Raw genomic sequence first — 20,753 nt, 5'->3', positions numbered from 1 at the left:
CCATCAGTTGAGGGGCCATCAGTTCTCTACCTTCAGCCTGATATAACCAAGAGACAGTAATAGCAAAAGGAGAAGAGCAGTAACTGGGTGGTAAGTAAAAGGGAGTGGAGAAGGTAGCAGGGGACAGAGCAAAGTGATTTCACGAGTCAGTCCTGATTCTCTTTCCTCCATATGGAGGATGACATCAGTTTCCATGGAAAAGCCACCTTGGTTTCTGTTTCAGAACAGGTTATAATGATTTGAGGAAGGCCCTTCCGCCACTTTTTCATTCCAGGGGTTGGAAACATGAGGCAGGAAGGAGGACCAAGAAAAAGGGGAAAATATGCAAGTAAATAAAATTATGACCTAATTCATGAAAAATTTTCCTATGGTTTCTCTGTATATTATATGAATATTTAAGTCTGTAGTTCTGATAGGTTATACTGATGAAGTTGCATTATATAGCAATGACAGATGGGTGAAACAAGGCACAGAAGATTTGGCGAGCCTGTCTGCAGGCCTGATTGTGACAATAACACAGGTTTTCAGTTTTTCACAGTATTATTTGATGGCTAGCAAAACACTAGCTGTTCTTGTTTTTCTGAAAGCAAAAAATGTGAATCATATCATGGAATGCAGAGCTGATGGCATTTTTTGTTTTGTTTAAGCTTTAAAAGCAGTAATTTAAACTCTGACACTTTTGAAATCCTAATGTGAGAATTCACTAACTCTTCATGAAATTATGTGCCGAGGACATTCTTGTTAAGGGTACATTGCATATACATTGATGACTTTGGCGTGTGCTAAGTATTACGTTTCGATGATGTTTGCTGTATTTTGATTGCTCGAAATATTTTATTGGCCCAAATATAGGAACATTGTTTTGTGGATGATAATAATAATAATAATATAATACACTCAATTATTGAAGATATTAGAAATGTTTCTAGGCCTTGAATTGCAGAGGGGTCAGCAATATCTGTTTCTCTCACATCTAACTCCAGGGCTTGCTCTGTGAATTTAACCCCTACTCCTTCCCTTCCTCTTTGCCTCTCTCCTTCTCCCTCCCATCCCCCTCCAAGAAATGGCAGCACATAAACTCTTCTTTCAGTCCTTCTCCCATCCTTGCTTCATACCCACCCACCTTCCCCACCCACTGGCAGGTGAGCGGTGGCTTTTAAAGAGACAGCAGAGAACCAGGGCTGCTCCCCCCTCTGGTTTCCACAGGTGTTACTCATTTGCTGTGAAGGTGCCTTTGAGGGTGTGTTGTTTTTTAAGCAAGAATTACAAAGTGATGTGTGTGTGTGTGGTGTGTATTTTGATGTTTTTGATCTCTGTGGAAATTGGGAAGGCCTCTTTTAAAATCAATATGACCTTATATTTGGGCCAATTTAGAGATTAAATGTAAATACTCTTCTAGCCCAAGGACCAGATTACCAAAAGGCCTGCTTTTTGTATTTCATCTACTAATCCTGAATTTTAGAATAATTAAAATTGTGCCAGTGCAGTATCTGAACTTTACCTAAATTATAAGTCACTGCTCTGTATCTTTGATTCTATACAAAAAATTTGCCTTTTGAGAATTTGGAACTTATTTTATTTCAGTTATTAAGATTATTTTGTTTAAAGTTTTAACTGTTGTGTGTAGTTTAATAGGGAAGATGCACAAATAATATTTTATAATAGCCTAAATCATGGTTTAAAAATGACTGAAAGTTACTATATATTCTATCACATCTACCTTTTTTTAATACAAATCCCCCCGTGGACTTTTTTCCTAATAATATGCTTTTGAGGTGCAGTCGTAAACATTTTTTAAGTAATTAGGGGGTTGCTTTATTCCCATAATAAAAAATCCAGAGGGGAGGCACATACCAGGTAGTCTCACATAATGAAAAGTCCAGGATCCTCTTAACTTTTTCTTTTTCTAAGAATTTTTCTCTTTAACTTTATTTACATGTTGTATTATGTAGACAAATTTCCCAATTTTTAATCACTTTTTATTTCTAGGTCAAACCTAGACAACTTGGTCACAATTCATTATTTTTGTTTTTATTTATTTATTTTTATTAACTTTTTATTTTATATTGGAGTACAGTTGATTAACAATGTTGTGTTAGTTTCAGGTGTACAGCAAAGTGATTCAGTTATACATATACATGTCTCTATTCTATTTCCAGTTCTTTGCAATTGTCATAGAACAATTTCACAGTCATAAACATTTAATTAAAGACCATACCATTACCCTCACCACATTCCTATTTTAACAAGGAAACTTTCTAAATTTAATAAATTAGCATTAAGATGATGGCAGAAAGGGATATGACTTGAAAAAATTAACAGTACTTTAAAATTACTTGTTTATTTTAAAGCATACTCCTTTTATCTACTGAAATATTACCCCACTTCTTAACAAATTACTTGGAAACAGCAGAATTAAATACTTCTGAATATAATATACATTTAAAATAAGGAGTAAGTAATGCTTTCTGTTATTGATATTTGGGCTGCTAGTGCCGTTAGAAGTTCTTATGAATGGAAACTATAAAATAATCAGAAATCTTTTGACCTACCCAGATCTTGTGTGATTCCAGGTTCAAATTTAGTTTTCTTGACATTTATTACTATTATTAGTACTAATGTTTGCTATTGGTGTATCCTTTTTGATTGTGAACAAATGTGTAGAATATATATATTTTTAGGATATTTTAAAAATAATTTTTAATAATGATTACATCAGGTAGGATTGGAGGGTTGTGCATGTCTGTCTATACATACATATATATGTATGTATATATACTAACACACACATATTTGCTATGGATTTGCAAGGAAGTTTACAAATAAATAGCCAACAGGGTCAGGGTCCTGTCAAAGTATAATTTGTTTTCCTAGTCTAGGTTTATATTTTCACAATTCCGAATTAATGATTTGTCTTTTTATAGAAACAAAGGATGGAGTATGGTCCAAGAGCAGCTGACATTCCCTCTGCTCCATCACCTCCTCCAACACCAGCTCCTGTTCCTGTCCCCCTCCCACCTTCTGCTTCAGCACCTCTTCCTGTGTCAAAGGTCCCAGCAAATGTAACCCGTCAGAACAGCAGCTCCAGTGACAGTGGTGGCAGTATTGTGCGAGACAGCCAACGACAAAAACAAGTTCCTGTGGACCGTAAGTTTCCTAGGGGGGCAAAAAATATACAGTTTCTCCTGGGAATTAAAAGCACTCTAGGTAAAAATTGTTTATTATTGGTTCTGCTGGTGATAAATATTATTAACTATACATAATAGTCCTTGCACGCTACTTCGTAGATTGCAAAGATTTTCACCTCATTTCTCATCCTCCAAGTAATTCTGAGAAACAGGAAGTTCTGTCTACTCTCTAATGTGTGTATTTCTACATATTCCAATATATTGTGGTGATTGAATACAGACTCTAGAGCCAGACATGCTTGAGTTTCTATAGTGAAATATCACTTGCTGGCCATGAGACTGTCAAGAATTTAATGATTCTCTGTATGCTTTAATATCTGAAAAGGGGGGGATAGTGATATCTACTTCATAGGATAATTGTGAGGATTTCATGAAATAATGCATATAAAGCATTTAGACCAGTCGTTCTCAGCCAGGGGTGATTTTACCCCCTTCCCCTGGGGACATTTGGTATTTGTCTGGAGACATATTTTGATCACAATTGGGTGGATGCTGCTGGTATCTATTATAATAGGTAAAAGTTAGGGATGTAGTTAACAATATCCTAAGATGAACGGGACAGCTTCCCTCTCCCCCGCCCCCCCCCCCCCCACAGCAGAATCATCTGGCCCAAAATCGATGGTACTGAGGCTGAAAAAGCCTGATTGATTTTAACCAATATGACACATTATAAGCAGTTAGTAAATATTTATTCTTATCGTCATCAGTATCACCATCATAGTTTTCCTGCTTCTCTTCTTGATATTTGCCATATATATATATATAGTGTGTGTGTGTGTGTCTATACACACACAGAATCACACTAGCTTAATATAATCAACCTGCCAACAGCACTTTCAAATTTGCCCTCCAAATCCAGATTTTTAGACTTCAACTTCATACTTTCATAAATTGAAGTTTTATTTTTCATGTGAGTGGTTAAATCTGAAAACCAGATTTAAATAAGTTAAAACAAAAGACCCTATGGCCAACTTTGGATTATCCTTGTTAGTACTTGAGAACAGCAGGGTGGATAATTTGAAAACTGAAGATAATTCTAAGATAATTTTTATTTTGTTTTATCTTGTAGCATATGACTTGTCTGTTTAATCTTCAAATTATGTTTTTTAAAGTATTATAAAATTACTTTGCTTTATCGATACTTGATACATAAAAATTCTTGGAAGACTAGAGCCAGGAAGATATTTCCTTAATATGATAAAAGTATATGAAGTGTATGTGTGTGTAAAGGATATTTTTCATTCTCTCAAATGGCTTCTCCTAGGGCTCAGTTCTGGGTTCTTGTCTCATATAAACATACTTTTACTGTAGATGATCACTCTATTTTCATTTCTTTCAATACTGTTTATACTGTTGGAAAAGGAGTGACTTGAAAATTTGTCTTCATATCAAATCTCATCTCTGGCATCCAGATACAAGTTTTTTTATTTTATTTTTTTAAATACATCTTTATTGGAGTTTAATTGCTTCACAATACTGAGTTAGTTTCTATTGCACAACTAAGCGAATCAACCATATGCACACACATGTCCCCATATCTCCTCCCTCTTGAGCCTCCCTCCCATCCTCCCTATCCCATCCCTCTAGGTCATTGCAAAGCATGGAGCCGATCTCCCTGTGCTGTGCTGCTATTTCCTACCAACCAACTATTTTACATTCGGTAGTGTATATGTGTCCATGCTACTCTCTCTTCGCTCCAGCTTCGCCCTCCCACCCCATGTCATCAAGTCCATTCTCTATGTCTACCTCTTTATTCCTGTCCTGCAACTAGATTCATCAGTACCATTTTTTTTTTTTAGATTCCATATATATGCGTTGGCGTATGGTATTTGTTTTTCTCTTTCTGACTTACTTCACTCTGTATGACAGACTCTAAGTCCATCCACCTCACTACAAATAACTCAATTTCGTCTCTTTTTTTATGGCTGAGTAATATTCCATTGTATATATGTGCCACATCTTCTTCATCCATTCATCTGTCGATGGACATCTAGGTTGGTTCCATGTCCTGGCTATTGTAAATAGAGCTGCAGTGAACATTGTGGTGTGTCTCTTTTTGAATTATAGTTTTCTCAGGCTATATGCCCAGTAGTGGGATTGCTAGGTCATATGGTAGTTCTATTTTTAGTTTTCTAAGGAACCTCCATACTGTTTTCCATAGTGGTTGTATCAATTTACATTCCCACCAACTGTGTAGGAGGGTTCCCTTTTCACCACACGCTTTCCAGCATTTATGTTTCTAGCTTTTTTGATAATGGCCATTCTGACCAGTGTGAGGTGATACCTCATTGTAGCTTTGATTTGCATTTCTCTAATAATTAGTGATGTTGATCATCTTTTCATGTGCCTCTTGGCCACCTGTATGTCTCCCTTGGTGAAACGTCTATTTAGGTCTTCCACCCATTTTTTAACTGGATTGTTTTTTTTTGATATTGAGCTCCATGAGCTGTCTTTATATTTTGGAGATTAATCCTTTGTCTGTTGTTTCATTTGCAAATATTTTCTCCCATTCTGAGGATTGTCTTTGTGTCTTGTTTATGGTTTCCTTTGCTATGCAAAAGCTTTTAAGTTTAATTAAATCCCATTTATTTATTTTTGTTTTTATTTCTGTTACTCTAGGAGGTGGGTCAAAAAAGACCTTGCTGTGGTTTATGTCAGAGTGTTTTTCATATGTTTTCCTCTAGAAGTTTTACAGTGTCTGGTCTTACATTTAAGTCTTTAATCCATTTTGAGTTTATTTTTGTGTATGGTGTTAGGTAGTGTTCTAATTTCATTCTTTTTTTTTTTTTTTGCGGTATGCCGGCCTCTCACTGTTGTGGCCTCTCCCGTTGCGAAGCACAGGCTCCGGACGCGCAGGCCTAGCGGCCATGGCTCACGGGCTTAGTTGCTCCACGGCATGTGGGATCTTCCCAGACCAGGGCACGAACCCATGTCTCCTGCATCAGCAGGCGGATTCTCAACCACTGCGCCACCAAGGAAGCCCTAATTTCATTCTTTTACATGTAGCTGTCCAGTTTTCCCAACAGCACTTATTGAAGAGGCTGTCTTTTCTCCATTGTATGTTCTTGCCCCCTTTCTCATAAATTAGGTGCCCATATGTGTGGGTTTATCTCTGGGCATTATATCCTGTATCATTGATCTATATTCCTGTTTTCATGCCAGTACCATTCTGTCTTGACTACTGTAGCTTTGTGGTATAGTTTGAAGTTGGGGAGCCTGATTCCTCCAACTCCATTTTTCTTTCTCAAGATTGCTTTGGCTATTTGGGGTCTTTTTTGTTTCCATACGAATTGTAAGATTTTTTTGTTCTAATTCTGTGAAGAATGCCATTGGTAGTTTGATAGGGATTGCATTGAATCTGTAGATTGCTTTGGGTAGTATAGTCATTTTCACAATATTGATTCTTCCAATCCAGGAATGTGGTATATTTCTTCATCTGTTTATGTCATCTTTGATTTCTTTCATCAGTGTTCTATAGTTTTCTGAGTACAAGTCTTTCACCTTCTTAGGCAGGTTTATTCCTAGGTATTTTATTCTTTTTGTTGCAACAGTAAATGGGAGTGTTTCCTTAATTTCTCTTTCTGATTTTTCATTGTTGGTGTATAGGAATGCCAGAGATTTCTATGCATTAATTTTGTATCCTGCAACCTTACCAAATTCACTAATTAGTTCTACTAGTTTTCTGGTGGCATCTTTAGGATTTTCTGTGTATAGTATCATGTCATCTGCAAACAGTGACAGTTTTATTTCTTCATTTCCAATTTGTATTCCTTTTTTTTTTTTTTTTTTTTTTTTTTTGGTACACGGGCCTCTCACTGCCGTGGCCTCTCCCACTGCAGAGCACAGGCTCTGGACGCGCAGGCTCAGTGGCCATGGCTCACGGGCCCAGCCTCTCCGCAGCATGTGGGATCCTCCCGGACTGGGGCACGAACCCGTGTCCCCTGCATCGGCAGGTGGACTCTCAACAACTGCGCCACCAGGGAAGCCCTGTATTCCTTTTATTTCTTTTTCTTCTATGATTGCTCTGGCTAGGACTTCCAAAACTATGTTGAATAATAGTGGTGAGAGTGGACATCCTTGTCTTTTTCCTGATCCTAGTAGAAAATGCTTTCAGTTTTTCACCATTGTGTATGATACTCCCTGTGGATTTGTCATATATGGCCTTTATTATGTTGAGGTAGGCTCCCTCTATGCTCATTTTCTGGAGAGTTTTTATCATAAATGGGTATTGAATTCTGTCAAAAGCTTTTTCTGCATCTATTGAGGTGATCATATGGTTTTTATTCCCTAATTTGAGTGTGGTGTATCACATTGAATGATTTGCCTATTTTGAAGAATCCTTGCATCCCTAGGATAAATCACACTTGATCATGTTGTATGATCCTTTTAATGTGCTGTTGGATTTTGTTTGCTAGTATTTTGTTGAGGATTTTTGCACCTGTGTTCATCAGTGATATTGGTCTATGATTTTCTTTTTTTGTGATATCTTTTTTCTGGTTTTAGTATCCGGGTGATGGTGGCTTTGTAGAATGAGTTTGGGAGTGTTCCTTCCTCTGCAATTTTTTGGAAGAGTTTGAGAAGGATAGGTGTTAGCTCTTCTCTAAATGTTTGATAGAATTCACCTGTGAAGCCATCTGGACCTGGACTTTTGTTTGTTGGAAGATTTTTAATTACGGTTTCAATTTCATTACGTGTGATAGGTCTGTTTATATTTCTAATTCTTCCTGGTTCAGTCTTGGAGAATTGTACCTTTCCAAGAATTTGTCCACTTCTTCGTGGTTGTGCATTTTATTGGCATATAGTTGTTTGTAGTAGTCTCTTATAATCCTTTATATTTCTGCAGTGTCAGTTGTGATTTTTCCATTTTCATTTCAATTTTATTGGTTTGCGTCCTCTCCCTTTTTTTCTTGATGAATCTGGCTAAGGGTTTATCAATTTTGTTTATCTTCTCAAAGAACCAGCTTTTAGTTTTATTGATCTTTGCTATTGTTTTCTTTGTTTCTATTTCATTTATTTCTGCTCTGATCTTTGTGATTTCTTTCCTTCTATGGAACTTGTTTTCTTTGTTCTTCTTTCTCTAGTTGTTTTAAGTGTAGGCTTAGATTGTTTATTTGAGGTTTTTCTTGTTTCTTGAGGTGAGATTGAATTGCTATAACCTTTCCTCTTAGAACTGCTTTTGCTGCGTCCCATAGGTTTTGGGTTGTCATGTTTCATTGTCATTTGTTTCTATGTATTTTTTTGATTTCTTCTTTGATTTCTTCAGTGATCTCTTGGTTATTTAGTAGCACACTGTTTTGCATCCATGTGTTTGTATTTTTTACAGTTTTTTTTTCCTGTAATTGGTTTCCTAATCTCATAGCATTCAGAAAAGATGCTTGATATGATTTCAATTTTCTTAAATTTACTGAGGCTTGATTTGTGACCCAAGATGTGATCTATCCTGGAGAATGTTCCATGTGCACTTGAGAAGAAAGAATATTCTGCCACTCTGGGTGGAATGTTTCATAAATATCAATTAGATCTATCTGGTCTGTTGTGTCATTTAAAGCTTGTGTTTCCTTATTTATTTTCTGTTTGGATGATCTGTCCATTGGTTTAAGTGGGGTATTAAAGTCCCCTACTCTTATTGTGTTACTGTCGATTTCTCCTTTCTTTGTTGTTAGCATTTGCCTTAGGTATTGTGGTGCTCCTATGTTGGGTGCATAAACATTTATAACTGTTATATCTTCTTGGATTGATCCTTTGATCATTATGTAGTGTCCCTCCTTATCTCTTGTAACAGTCTTTATTTTAAAGTCTATTTTATCTGATACAAGTATTGCTACTCCAGCTTTCTTTTGATTTCCATTTGCATGGCATATCTTTTTCCATCCCTTCACTTTCAGTCTGTATGTGTCCCTAGGTCTGAAGTGGGTCTCTTGTAGACAGCATACATATGGGTCTTGTTTTTGTATCCATTCAGCCAGTCTGTGTCTTTTGGTTGGGGCATTTATATTCAGGGTTATTATCGATATGTATGTTCCTATTACCATTTTCTTAATTGTTTTGGGTTTGTTTTTGTGGGTCTTTTTCTTCTCAGTGTTTCCCCGCTTAGAGAAGTTTCTTTAGCATTTGTTGTAAAGCTAGTTTGGTGGTGCTGAATTCTCTTAGGTTTTGTTTGTCTGAAAAGCTTTTGACTTCTCCATTGAATCTGAATGAGATCCTTGCTGGGCAGAGTAATCTTGGTTGTAGGTTTTTCTCTTTCATCACTTTAAATATGTCCTGCCACTCCCTTCTGTCCTGCAGAGTTTCCACTGAAAAGTCAGCTAGCTGACAACCTTATGGGGATTCCTTTGTATGTTATTTTTTTGTTTTTCCCTTGCTGCTTTTAATATTTTTTCTTTGAATTTAATTTTTGTTAGTTTGAGTGATATGTGTCTTGGTGTGTTTTTCCTAGGGTTTATCCTGTATGGGATTCTCCATGCTTCCTGGACTTGGCTGACTATTTCCTTTGCCATGTTAGGGAAGTTTTCCACTATAATCTCTTCAAATATTTTCTCAGAGCCTTGCTTTTTCTCTTCTTCCTCTGGGACCCCTATAATTCAAATGTTGGTATGTTTAGTGTTGTCCCAAAGGTCTCTGAGATTGTCTTCAATTCTTTTCATTCTTTTTTCTTTATTCTGCTCCTTGACAGTTATTTCGACCATTTTGTCTTGCAGCTCACTTATTCATTCTTCTGCCTCCGTTATTCTGTTATTGATTCCTTCTAGTGTATTTTTCATTTCAGTTATAGTGTTGTTCATCTCTGTTTGTTCTTTAGTTCTTCTAGATATTTGTTAAACATTTCTTGTATTTGCTCAATCCATGCTTCCATTCTATTTCCAAGATTCTGGATCATCTTAACTATCATTACTCTGAATTCTTTTTCAGGTATGTTGCCTATTTCCTCTTCATTTATTTGGTCTTGTAGGTTTTTACCTTGCTCCGTCATCAGTGACATATTTTTTTTGCCATCTCATTTTTGTTTTTTTAATGTGAGTGATTGTGTTCCTGTTTTACTGGTCATTTGGCCTGAGGCTTCCAACACTGGAGTTTGTAGGTTATTAGGTTGAGCTGGGTCTTGGTGCTGAGATGAGGAACTCTGTGAGACCTCACTCCAATGAATATTCCCTGGGGGCTTCCCTGGTGGCGCAGTGGTTGAGAGTCTGCCTGCCGATGCAGGGGACACGGGTTTGTGCCTGGGTCCGGGAAGATCCCACATGCCGTGGAGTGGCTGGGCCCGTGAGCCATGGCTGCTGAGCCTGCACGTCCCAAGCCTGTGCTCTGCAACGAGAGAGGCCACAACAGTAAGAGGCCCACGTACTCTGAGGTTCTCTGTTAGTCCAGTGGTTCAGACTTGGAGATCCCACCACAGGAGCACCCCCCAACCCCAGGCTCACAAATCAAGATCCTGCAAGCCACATGGGGTGGCAAAAAAAAAAAAAAGAGAGAGAGAAAAATAGCAAAGTAAAAAATAAAATCAGACTAGGAAACTAACATATGTTAGAAAGAATGTAAAAATAAAAATATAGATGAATCAACAACCAGAAGGTACATCAGTACCACAATAGTAAAAAAGGAGGAGGGAAAGGAAAACAAAGTGGGGGGAATGGAAAGACCTTGGCTGTGGAGGGCGGGGCCTAAGCAAGGGTGAGGTTTGGGTGGTGGGTGGGGCCAATGCTCAGGACCCACAGGGCTGGAAAAGGCCCTGAGGGCTGTGGGGTTGGGGCTTGGGCTCAAGGAACAGAAAGGGCCCAAGCGTGCCCCCCACCCCAGTCTCAGAGGGTGGGGGACCTCATCTGGGAGCCTAGCAGGCTTCCTGAGCTCGAGTGGGTGTGACAAATGCCCTCCTCTCCTCTCCTGCTCCTCTGGTCTGGGTTCTGGGAGGGCCCCTCCCACCTGCCTCTGCTAATCTCCCCAGCCTCCCTCCTATGCCCCCAAGGACCCACGTGGCCTGGAGGGAGGTTTGGAGGGCAGGGGATCGGCCTGCGAGCTCAGCAGCCTCCCAGTGCCCAAGTGTGCAGGGCAATCGCCCTCCGCTTCTCTCCCACTCCTCCCTGAGGGCTCCTCCCGCCTGCCTCTCCTGACCTCCCCGGCCTCCCTGCTGTGCCCCCAAGGACCAACGTGACCTGGAAAGGGCAGGGGATCAGCCTGGGAGCTCAGCAGGCTCCCTGTGCCGGAGTCCAGATACAAGTTTTGAAATATTAACTTTGTAGCTGAGATTGGAACTTAAGATTCAAGTTCTCATCTCGGTAAATCATAGCCCTGTCTATTCAGTTGTGGTCGCTCTTGATTTTAAAAAAATTAAAAAGAAGACACTGAAACTATTACTATATAATTGTTCTAGAAATTCTGGTTAAATGCAATAAGCACAAACCTACTTTTATACATTACTTTCTCAGCTGAAGTATAGCCAATTTAAATTACCTTCTTATCCATATCTTGACCAAAGAACTAATGGAAAACTGAAGTGTTGGAAAAATGATTAGCTCTTTCTGTGTGGCAGAAACAACTATGCCTGTGCATGTGTGTGTATGAGAGTGTGTGTGCATAAATATAATTGGCAACTAAATTTTAAAATATTTTTGTGTATTTTTTGAAAAGATGCTTTTATTTTTTTTCAGACATGAAAGACATAGTTTTGAGATGAGAAAGTTCTATAAATGTTTTTATTGATTTCCCTAAGGAAAATTTTCCTCTCAGAAACTTTCTTCATTCCCACAAATTTATAACATATCCCTTCTTTGTTACGTCAGCGCGGTAATCTTTGACACAGTGGCACTCTTTTTCCAGGCCTGGGATCAGGGTTCATAGGCATCCAGGCCCAGTTTTGGAACAGTCTGTGGGCTGGGACAGTTTGTTCTTTGTCCTAGTCTAAGAAACTAAGAATAACCTGATGGGAAAGAGGCATGGTTAGAATGCTTTAAAGATAGAGAACCCTCCTGATAATTGTGACTCATCATTTTCAAGTTTGTTTTTCATAAGTCAAAGGGTGACACTGGTATGTAAAACATAAACAAATGTCCCCAAATTTACACATGTACTTGTTTCCTTAAACTAATAAAATTTTGCATTTACTTATATAATGTTCGTTTTAAAGATAGCTCAGAAGTATAGTTTGACATTAAATATAGTCCTTTTTATAAAACAAATATTTTCTTGATAGCTTTCTTTCTTGAGCACTTTTTTGAAGAACATTTCTACTGAACGAATATTGGGACTTCTCAACAGTCTTTTAGAACCAAATAGACATGCTTCTTTATTGGTAACCAGGTCTCTTTCAAAATATACCTTTTGTGGTACTTGCGTTCTCTGCTTATCGCCTAGACTTCTGATAAGAGTAAAATGGAAGGAGCTGTAAATTGAATACTCACCCATAAAAATGTTACCAAATAGCTATGAACAAGGAAAAAAAGTCAACAGGGCTATTTTTAAAATGTCACAAGTAGCGAGAACCCGGCTCCTTTTCTGAAGTGCTTACTGCGTTTATTCAAACTAGCTGCTTGGAGCCCTGTGTCATATAAGCTATTCAGTTTGACTTGTCATAAGATTCAAAAGGTTCTCTTCATCACTTTTGAAGATGTCAATGCTTCAGTTGTTTTGAATGTCTTCCATTTCCTTTGAAATGTTTGTCCTTTTATATGAGTTTAATCTTTTGTAATCAGAAGTGTTGTTTTAGAAAGAGGTGTAAAGTTAGTTTGGTGTGTTGTTATGTGCTAGAACATTGCAAATGGAAACCAAAGCCAGGAACACATTAGAAGAGGTTTTTATGTTCCCTGGAAAGAGGTTATGCTGTGGACTAGAAATGATCCCACAGTGGCTAAGTCAACAGATAGGGAGATAACTATTTTAGTGTGGTGATACTTTTGTATATCCTTTTATTTATTTATTTATTTATTTTTTTGCGGTACGCGGGCCTCTCACTGCTGTGGCCTCTCCCGTTGCGGAGCACAGGCTCCGGACGCGCAGGCGCAGCGGCCATGGCTCACGGGCCCAGCCGCTCCGCGGCACGTGGGATCTTCCCGGACCGGGGCACGAACCCGCGTCCCCTGCATCGGCCGGCGGACTCTCAACCACTGCGCCACCAGGGAAGCCCCTGTATCTCTTTGAGATGTCCTCCTATGTTGTATGGCAGTGTGACTACACTGTACTGATTTAAAAGAGTCAACTAGTGAAATGCGTGTCCTGTATTACTTAAATGTAACAAGCAATAATATTCCCCCTTACTCTCTTTAGGCCCCTCAGACTCCCTCCTCTCCTCCCTTCCCTTCTCTTATTTCTCTTTCTTTTGACTTCTTTCTTTTTCAAAAGGTTTCCTGAGTACTAGAGGCATTAAAAAAAATTAGGCTGAAATAACACTATTCGATTATTGCACACTTTGATTTATTTCCCAGGGGCACCCAACACTTTCAGAACAATGGTCACAAAAGCTTCCTTAGTGATCAGGTCACTGTCACTTGCCAACTTAGTTAATTGGATCGCTATGTCAGTTCTTTGCACTTAATTCTTGAAAGTGATATACAAATAATGTGTGTGTGTGTGTGTGTGTGTATCTGACTCACATTTTAAATGCATCACTTTATCTGTTATATTGAGAAAAGGATGAAGAGTGAAGAGTGGGGTCATGGAGAGTAGAAGCAGAGAGACCTGTGAATAGGCTGGTGGCTCAGACCAGGCTGGTAATAGAAAAAAACAGAGCGAAGTGATTGGGATGTGTGGTGTATTCTAATGGTAGGACCAACAGGATTTGCCGATGGATTGGATATAATTGAGAGCAAAGGGGAGTCAGGCATACCTACATGGTATTTTGGGGAGGGAACTGGAAAAATAGAATTCCCAAGTTGGGGAGTCTAGCATAAAAGTAAGCTTCAGGAAGAAGATGAGGAATTCAGATTCGAACATGTTATGTTTGAGATAGCTAAAAGACATCCAACGAATATATCAAATAGACAGTCGATGTATATTGGTCTAGAGTTCTGAGGACCAGTCTGGACTAGAGAAATATTTGGGGTAGTCATCAGCTTTTAAATGGCATTTAAAGCCAGGAGACCAGGCACAACAGTCATTGACGGGGTGAGTGCAGACAGAGAAGAGGTCCAAGGACTGTGTCCTGGAGAGCTAGGGAGATGAGATGAGCATCTGAGAAAAGGATGCTGAGGAGAGGCCAGTACGACAGGAGGAAAAGCAGAGAGTGTGGTGTCCTGAAGGCCATAAGAAGAAAGTGTTTCAAGGAGAGAGTGCCTTCTTCAAATGTTGTTGGTAGATTAAATGAGGAAACGACTGGGAATCAACCATCGGAGTTTAGGAAAATGGCATGGAGGGATGGGGCCAAAAGCCTGATCACAGTGAATTTAAGAGGAAGTTGGAGAATGGGAATTGGAGTCAGCTGGTATGGACAGCTTCTCATGGAGTTTTGCTCAAAGGGGAGCAGAGAAATGGACAGTAGCTGGCAGGGGATGTGGGGTTAAGAAGGGGCTTATTTAAACATGAGAGAAATGAAATAATAGCACATGCGTGTAAGCGAATGAAATGGTTCCGTAAAAGAGGAAAACTGATAACATGGGAGAAGCAGGGGGGAAATTACTGTCAAAGTATTCAAACAGACAGAGGACATGGAGTCTAGTGCACATGTAGAGGGGTTGGCCTGAGGAGCGTGGAAACAGTTCATCTATAATGTAATAGAAGGAAGGCTTGCAGAGTGGACGGGGAAGGTGCTGGTGGTAAGGAGAGCTGCTAGGGGGAACTTAGGGAGATTCTCTTTTAACTTCTTTATTTTACTCAGAAATTATGCACGTGAGATCATCAGCTCAGGGAGAGGACTGAGGACTGGGAACTGGAGGTTTGCAGAAGGAAGAAGCTAGGAAATACTTGTCTGACCATGGACAATTATACGGTCCCAGGCAGGATTTCTCAACCTGAGCCCTGTGGACGTTTGGGGCTAGATAATTGTCTGATGTAGCAATGTGACCTGTGTGCATTGCAGAATGTTTTGTGCCTCCCGGGCCTCTACCCACTGCAGGACTGTAGCTTCCTTCCCCCTTGCCCCCTCTTTGTGACATCCCAAAGTATCTCTAGCCACTGCCAGATGTACCCTGTGGTCAAAATTTCCCCTAGTTGAAAGCCAACTGGCCTCAGGAAATGTAGTATGAATGTCACAGGGCATTAACAGCCCAGTGGAGGTTCACGGTCGTGAATTTAACATGAGCTCACTCAGCATTGTTGTGTCCTATTCGGTGTGCAGGTACGGCACACAATAAACAGAAAGTGAGATTTAACAAGGCTGGGGCGCTTGCCAGATGAATACGATGAAGAAAGAAGAGACAGGGAGTGATTTTAATAATTGATCACGGAGTCTATACTTGGTGAGGATGAGAGGAAAGAAAGTAGGAACGCTAGATCATAAGTGCCGTTGGGCTCAAAGGATTCTTGGCATTGGGGTTCTAGAGAGAGCAGCGACTGTTAGGGCTTTCAAAACTACCCTCCTCTGTGTTGGCATCTAGGAAGGAAATCTCAGATGGAGGAAGTGCAGGACGAACTCATCCACAGACTGACCATTGGGCGGAGTGCCGCCCAGAAGAAGTTCCACGTGCCACGGCAGAATGTACCAGTTGTCAATATCACTTACGACTCCACCCCAGAGGATGTGAAGACATGGTTGCAGTCAAAGGGGTTCAACCCCGTGTAAGTCTCTCTGGGGATACTTTACAGTTCTGTGTGTATAACATGCGGTGTTTTCAGTTTGATCACTAAGATGTTACAGGCGACTCTTAGAAAATGTGAGAACCCGAACTGCATCTGTTTCCATGCTCAGGAAATGACTCTAGCCATTTGTAGCTTAAAAAAAAAAAAAAAAAATTGGAGGAAGCAGGAATAACTATCATTTGATGGCATCCCATTTTCTAGATGGTGGTGTCTGTTCATCATTGGTCCCTCAAGCAGTCTCTTGGCAGCTTTGAGGCTGGTGGCTGCCTTTCTCCCTCAGAGCGTCACACAGGATAGGACTGTAGTCTTACCTAGACTCCCCAGACCACAGAGGACATAGAGCAGAGCCTTTTCTCCTGCTGCAGCATAGAGATCCCAGGCAAATAAAAAACAGATGACGTTACTTATTGTAGGTTATAATCTAATAGAGCTTTCCTTTAGGAAAGCCACAGTGAAGTTCCTATTTGTCTATAATGAAAAATGTATAAACATTTTCCTGTGTGTTTGGTAAACATATTTGAATATATGTATTTGAACTATTTGACTAATACATGTTCAAGAGCACTTGACACATTATAAACTCACCCAGTGTGATCGAAAAAATGAGGTACACTGGTTAGTCAATTGCCTGGCTACTAGAAAGTTATCCATTCCTTCTATGAAACTCCAAATTTCAAGAAATCGGTAATACACAGTAAAGATAATAAACCCAGTTGACTCTTTTTTGACACTTCATGATCAATGATCTTATATAGCCTCAGGGGTCACTATCGTGACCGTCCCCTGTCATTGCCCTAAGCACTCTAGTACCATTTATGAGTTCCAGTGTATGGAACACCTAGGGAAGAGAGGTTGTAGCAGGACCAGAAATCTTTCTTTTGTTTTATCCAGACAGTATTTTTTAAAAAAATAATTAATTAATTAATTAATTTTTATTGAAGTATAGTTGATTTACAATGTCGTGCTAATTTCTGCTGTACAGCAAAGTAGCTCACTGATACACCTGTATACATTCTTTTTTATATTCTTTTTCCATTATGGTTCAGCCCACGATATTGTCTGTAGTTCCCTGTGTTATACAGTAGGGCCCTGTTGTTTATCCGTCCCGTATATAATAGTCTGCATCTGCTCACCCCAGACTCCCAGTCCTTCCCTCCCCCTTGGCAACCACAAATCCAGACAGTATTTTTAATGCTCTATTTCCCTCTTTTCCTTCTTTTGTCTTTTCAGAACTGTCAATAGTCTTGGAGTATTAAATGGTGCGCAACTTTTCTCTCTCAATAAAGATGAACTGAGAACCGTCTGCCCTGAAGGGGCCAGAGTCTTTAGCCAAATTACTGTACAGAAAGCTGCATTAGAGGTACAACTTCTCAACCTCAGGTGGTGTTTTTCTGCATTAGTCAAGAGTACGGACTGCAGTTTGAAAGCTCTGGAAACAATATTTATGTCCATATAGGTCGCTTTCTTTGCCTTTCATACAGAGCTGAATTCAACTTGATTCAGCTTTAGTAATCTGTCACTGGGGACCATTAGCAACCATTTTCAGGGAGATTAATTTGTTATAAATGCTCCTATAACATGAAGCTTGAGCTTCATATACTTTTGGATATCTAATGAAAAGCCTAATGTTCTCACTTTACATGCACTACTTCTGTAGGAATTTTATTTACTCATTTACTTCAGGTGAGTAAATGACTTAAGAGGCCAGAACTCTTTTTCCTGTCCTTAATATTTAGTTTGGAGATTCTAGCAGGTTAGAGGTTATAAAGTCTTAAAACCGTGGCTGTGTGCCTTAGGCCTGCTTATACATATAAATAATCAGAGGGAAAATATTAGGTAGGGATCATTTGAAAACAGCAGGCCCTGAAGAGTAATTCTTTAGTTATAGTTGTTTCTATGAAAGAAAAAGAGTAAATGTTTTCTAGACTGGATATACTTAAGGTTTCAATATCCTACTCTACTTAACATGGGCTGTGTAAGAGTAGTAGTTTCTAACTGTTACATCTCACAGTTCTTAATAGCTTTCATGAAAATTAAACTTAGACTCCAATGAAAGGGTATAGGCTTTGGCGTGAAATCAATACGTAATTATCTCTAGCAATACGTAATTATCTCTATCTCTAGTTTATTGTATAAATTCAGCAGTTAAATAACTCAGTAAAATAGCTTCGTGCATACAACCCTGTAACCATTCTCACTCAGGAGAAATTACATTTCCCTTGGAAATTTTTCCTATGACATTCATCTTGGTTGATTCTATATTAGGCTTTTTGTATATTGAATGTGAGTCAGGATTATATCTTTTCTGAGGCAGTTTTGTTACCATTATACCTTCTAATTTCGTTGAGAATGTATAAATTCCTCCTTAAGGGTTATGATAGAAAGTTCCATATTCCTCACATTTCTGAATTCCTTCGGTCCAGACACCCTATCCCTGTCATTTCCCCTGACTTCCCACGTCCTCCTGGCCTCTGCTCCTGTTCCTCTGGATGGGAATTAAGGCAGAGACTTCCTACCTGAGGTTCTTCGTCTTCCCCAGGCACCGTCCCATCATGCCCTTCTCTTGCATCTAGTTCATGGTTCATATTACTCACCTGTGTTGCCGGAGATTTCTGTAGATGAGAGGAATAAGGAGGGTGCATAGGGATTGTAGGTCAGCTTTGGAAAGGACAAAAGCCAACAAGATGTCAGAAGGTCAGAACCCTTTGGTATGAGGAAACTTGCTGTCTTCTGAGCCCAGGCTTTGGGCCTGATTTAGAATACCCTAAGGTAGATAGATGAGTATCTTACTTGACCTGAAGAGCATTCTTTGATAATTTACCATCTTTTTGTGCTTCTTGTACAATCTCTTCTTTCCCCCAGGGTATCTAGAGCATTCCACATGCATTACTGATTTATCGTTAACAGATTCAAGTGAAAGGCATGGTGAATGAATTGCCTTAAGACAGTATAAGTGAAAATGTGATGTTAGTAAAGTCCAGAATCATCACTTACATGAAGGGCAGCCTTCAGTTTTCCCCTTAGAGACATGAGAAGAGAAACACAAAGAACTTTTAGCCTAAGCCATTTCATTACATGATTTGCAGCCTCACAAACCAGTAACCATCTTGTCTGAACCATGTTTGTTTTTCAGGATAACAATGGCAGCTCTGAGTTGCAAGAAATCATGCGACGACGACAGGAAAAAATCAGTGCTGCTGCTAGCGATTCAGGAGTGGAATCTTTTGATGAGGGAAGCAGTCACTAATTAGTTTTAAAACTCCATTATTCTTGGCATTATTCCAACATGCTTTGTTTTAAGAAGCCATGAAGGGAATGTCAGATTCTTATTTCTTGGTATACAGAATTTATCGCCATAAAGAAACAATGCAAACATAAGTAAGCAGAGGACTTGCTCCTGGGCCCATTATTTTTATTAAAATGAAAAAATTTTAAACAGAATTTCTCACCTTGGAAATATTTTGCCTACTTTACCAAGGTAAGGTTTCCTTTATTGGATTAATTATTTCATCCCCATCTCAATGCCTAAGCAGACATTTTAATTTGACAGTGGTGAGTTTATTTATTGCAACAAAACAGAGATATTGCCCATGGTTCAAAATCTAAGCAATTTCAGTTTTGCCTGTGACTGTGGTATGTAAGCAGTAGCCTCTGCTTACTTAGGTCTCTTCTTCAGCATATTCAATAATAGAATGTTCAGCTTTATTTAAAGTTCTTAATGCCAACAGTTTTTTTAAAAGATTAAAACATATAATGAACTGTAAAATACAACAAGGCCTTGGACATACAAATAGAAACCTTTGGAGCATTCCCGAGACATTTTATCTGTCATGGCTCTGTTGATCACAATTCCTTGTATAGCTTGTATTTTGATTTCGTTTATATTCTGCTTATTATCTATACTGTGTTCTTATATATGAGAAAGCACAAGTGTAAAAGAGGTCATATACATTCCAAATCTGTCACAGGGAATAGCCTGCATTGGTGTGTGTTACAGTATTCTGCTTCATGAAGGCCTCAGTTCTGAATATTGACATAAGTAGTTAAGAGCAAATTGGGGCCATTTGATGAGTTTATCTGTGTCAAGTTTTTCTGGTAATAAGAAATAATATACACACATTTTAATCCTGTGAGAGATCCTAGGTAGAGGAAAGAAAGAGACTTAACCTTCAACAAATGTTATTTTTGAAAACATGATTTTTGTCATTAAATGTTATATTATTTCACATATATAAAACAGATGTTATGTAAGAATGTTGTATATTTTAACATAAATCCATTTAGAGAGATTATCTAGATTCATTAATTTTCATAGTGCCTTTTTCACATGAGTCAGCTGGAAAGTCTGCAATAAACAGTATTTGCCGTACATTAATAAATGGCTTCTGTCTCGTTGGCAAAAGGGACCTTTGGTGTGGAGAGGATCAGGGTTGCATGGAATGGGAAAAACAGAGGCCCACGCTCTTCTTTTTTTTTTTTTTTTAACTGATTTCCAGTGAAATTCTGAGTGGGTAGAAACTTCTCTAGAATACTTTCTTCAGCTGTTTCTCTTCTTTCCACCTCTCTTATTTCATCATCTTTTCTTTGACCATCGAGTAAAAACAAACTTACACACCATTTGTGATTACAAAGTGCTGCCACATAAACGCTTTGTTAGAGATCTACAATAATCTGTGAGTTGTATTTTATAGATGAGGAGGCTTAGCTTCCTAAAGGCTAACTTTCCACAAATCATGAGGGATATGAGAATCTCTCGTCTTCCATTTCTCAGTCTCTCCATAACGTCGTCCCTTGGACAAAGTGAGGCAAACATGAGAATAATAATTATTGTAGATCCTTCCCATT

At 38.9% G+C, this 20,753-nt stretch overlaps 1 protein-coding gene across 34 annotated transcripts in view; it reads left to right on the top strand.

The window, feature by feature from the left end:
- The window catches only part of EPS8 (EGFR pathway substrate 8, signaling adaptor), a 188,131-nt gene extending 167,844 nt beyond the window's left edge, over nt 1-20,287 (top strand). For all 34 annotated transcript variants that reach the window (XM_067008782.1, XM_067008772.1, XM_067008784.1 and 31 more), the window contains 4 exons: nt 2,925-3,147; nt 15,707-15,887; nt 17,139-17,268; nt 19,042-20,287. In XM_067008782.1, coding sequence (XP_066864883.1) covers nt 2,925-3,147; nt 15,707-15,887; nt 17,139-17,268; nt 19,042-19,155 — 648 coding nt within the window. In that variant the 3' untranslated portion in view covers nt 19,156-20,287. The remainder of the gene's footprint in view (nt 1-2,924; nt 3,148-15,706; nt 15,888-17,138; nt 17,269-19,041) is intronic.
- The last annotated feature ends 466 nt before the right edge of the window (nt 20,288-20,753 follow it).

Source organism: Kogia breviceps, chromosome 12 (genome assembly GCF_026419965.1).
Source record: "Kogia breviceps isolate mKogBre1 chromosome 12, mKogBre1 haplotype 1, whole genome shotgun sequence".
NCBI lineage: Eukaryota > Metazoa > Chordata > Mammalia > Artiodactyla > Physeteridae > Kogia > Kogia breviceps.
Note: the sequence above shows the minus strand (reverse complement) of the source record. Positions and strands in the feature narration are given on the sequence as shown.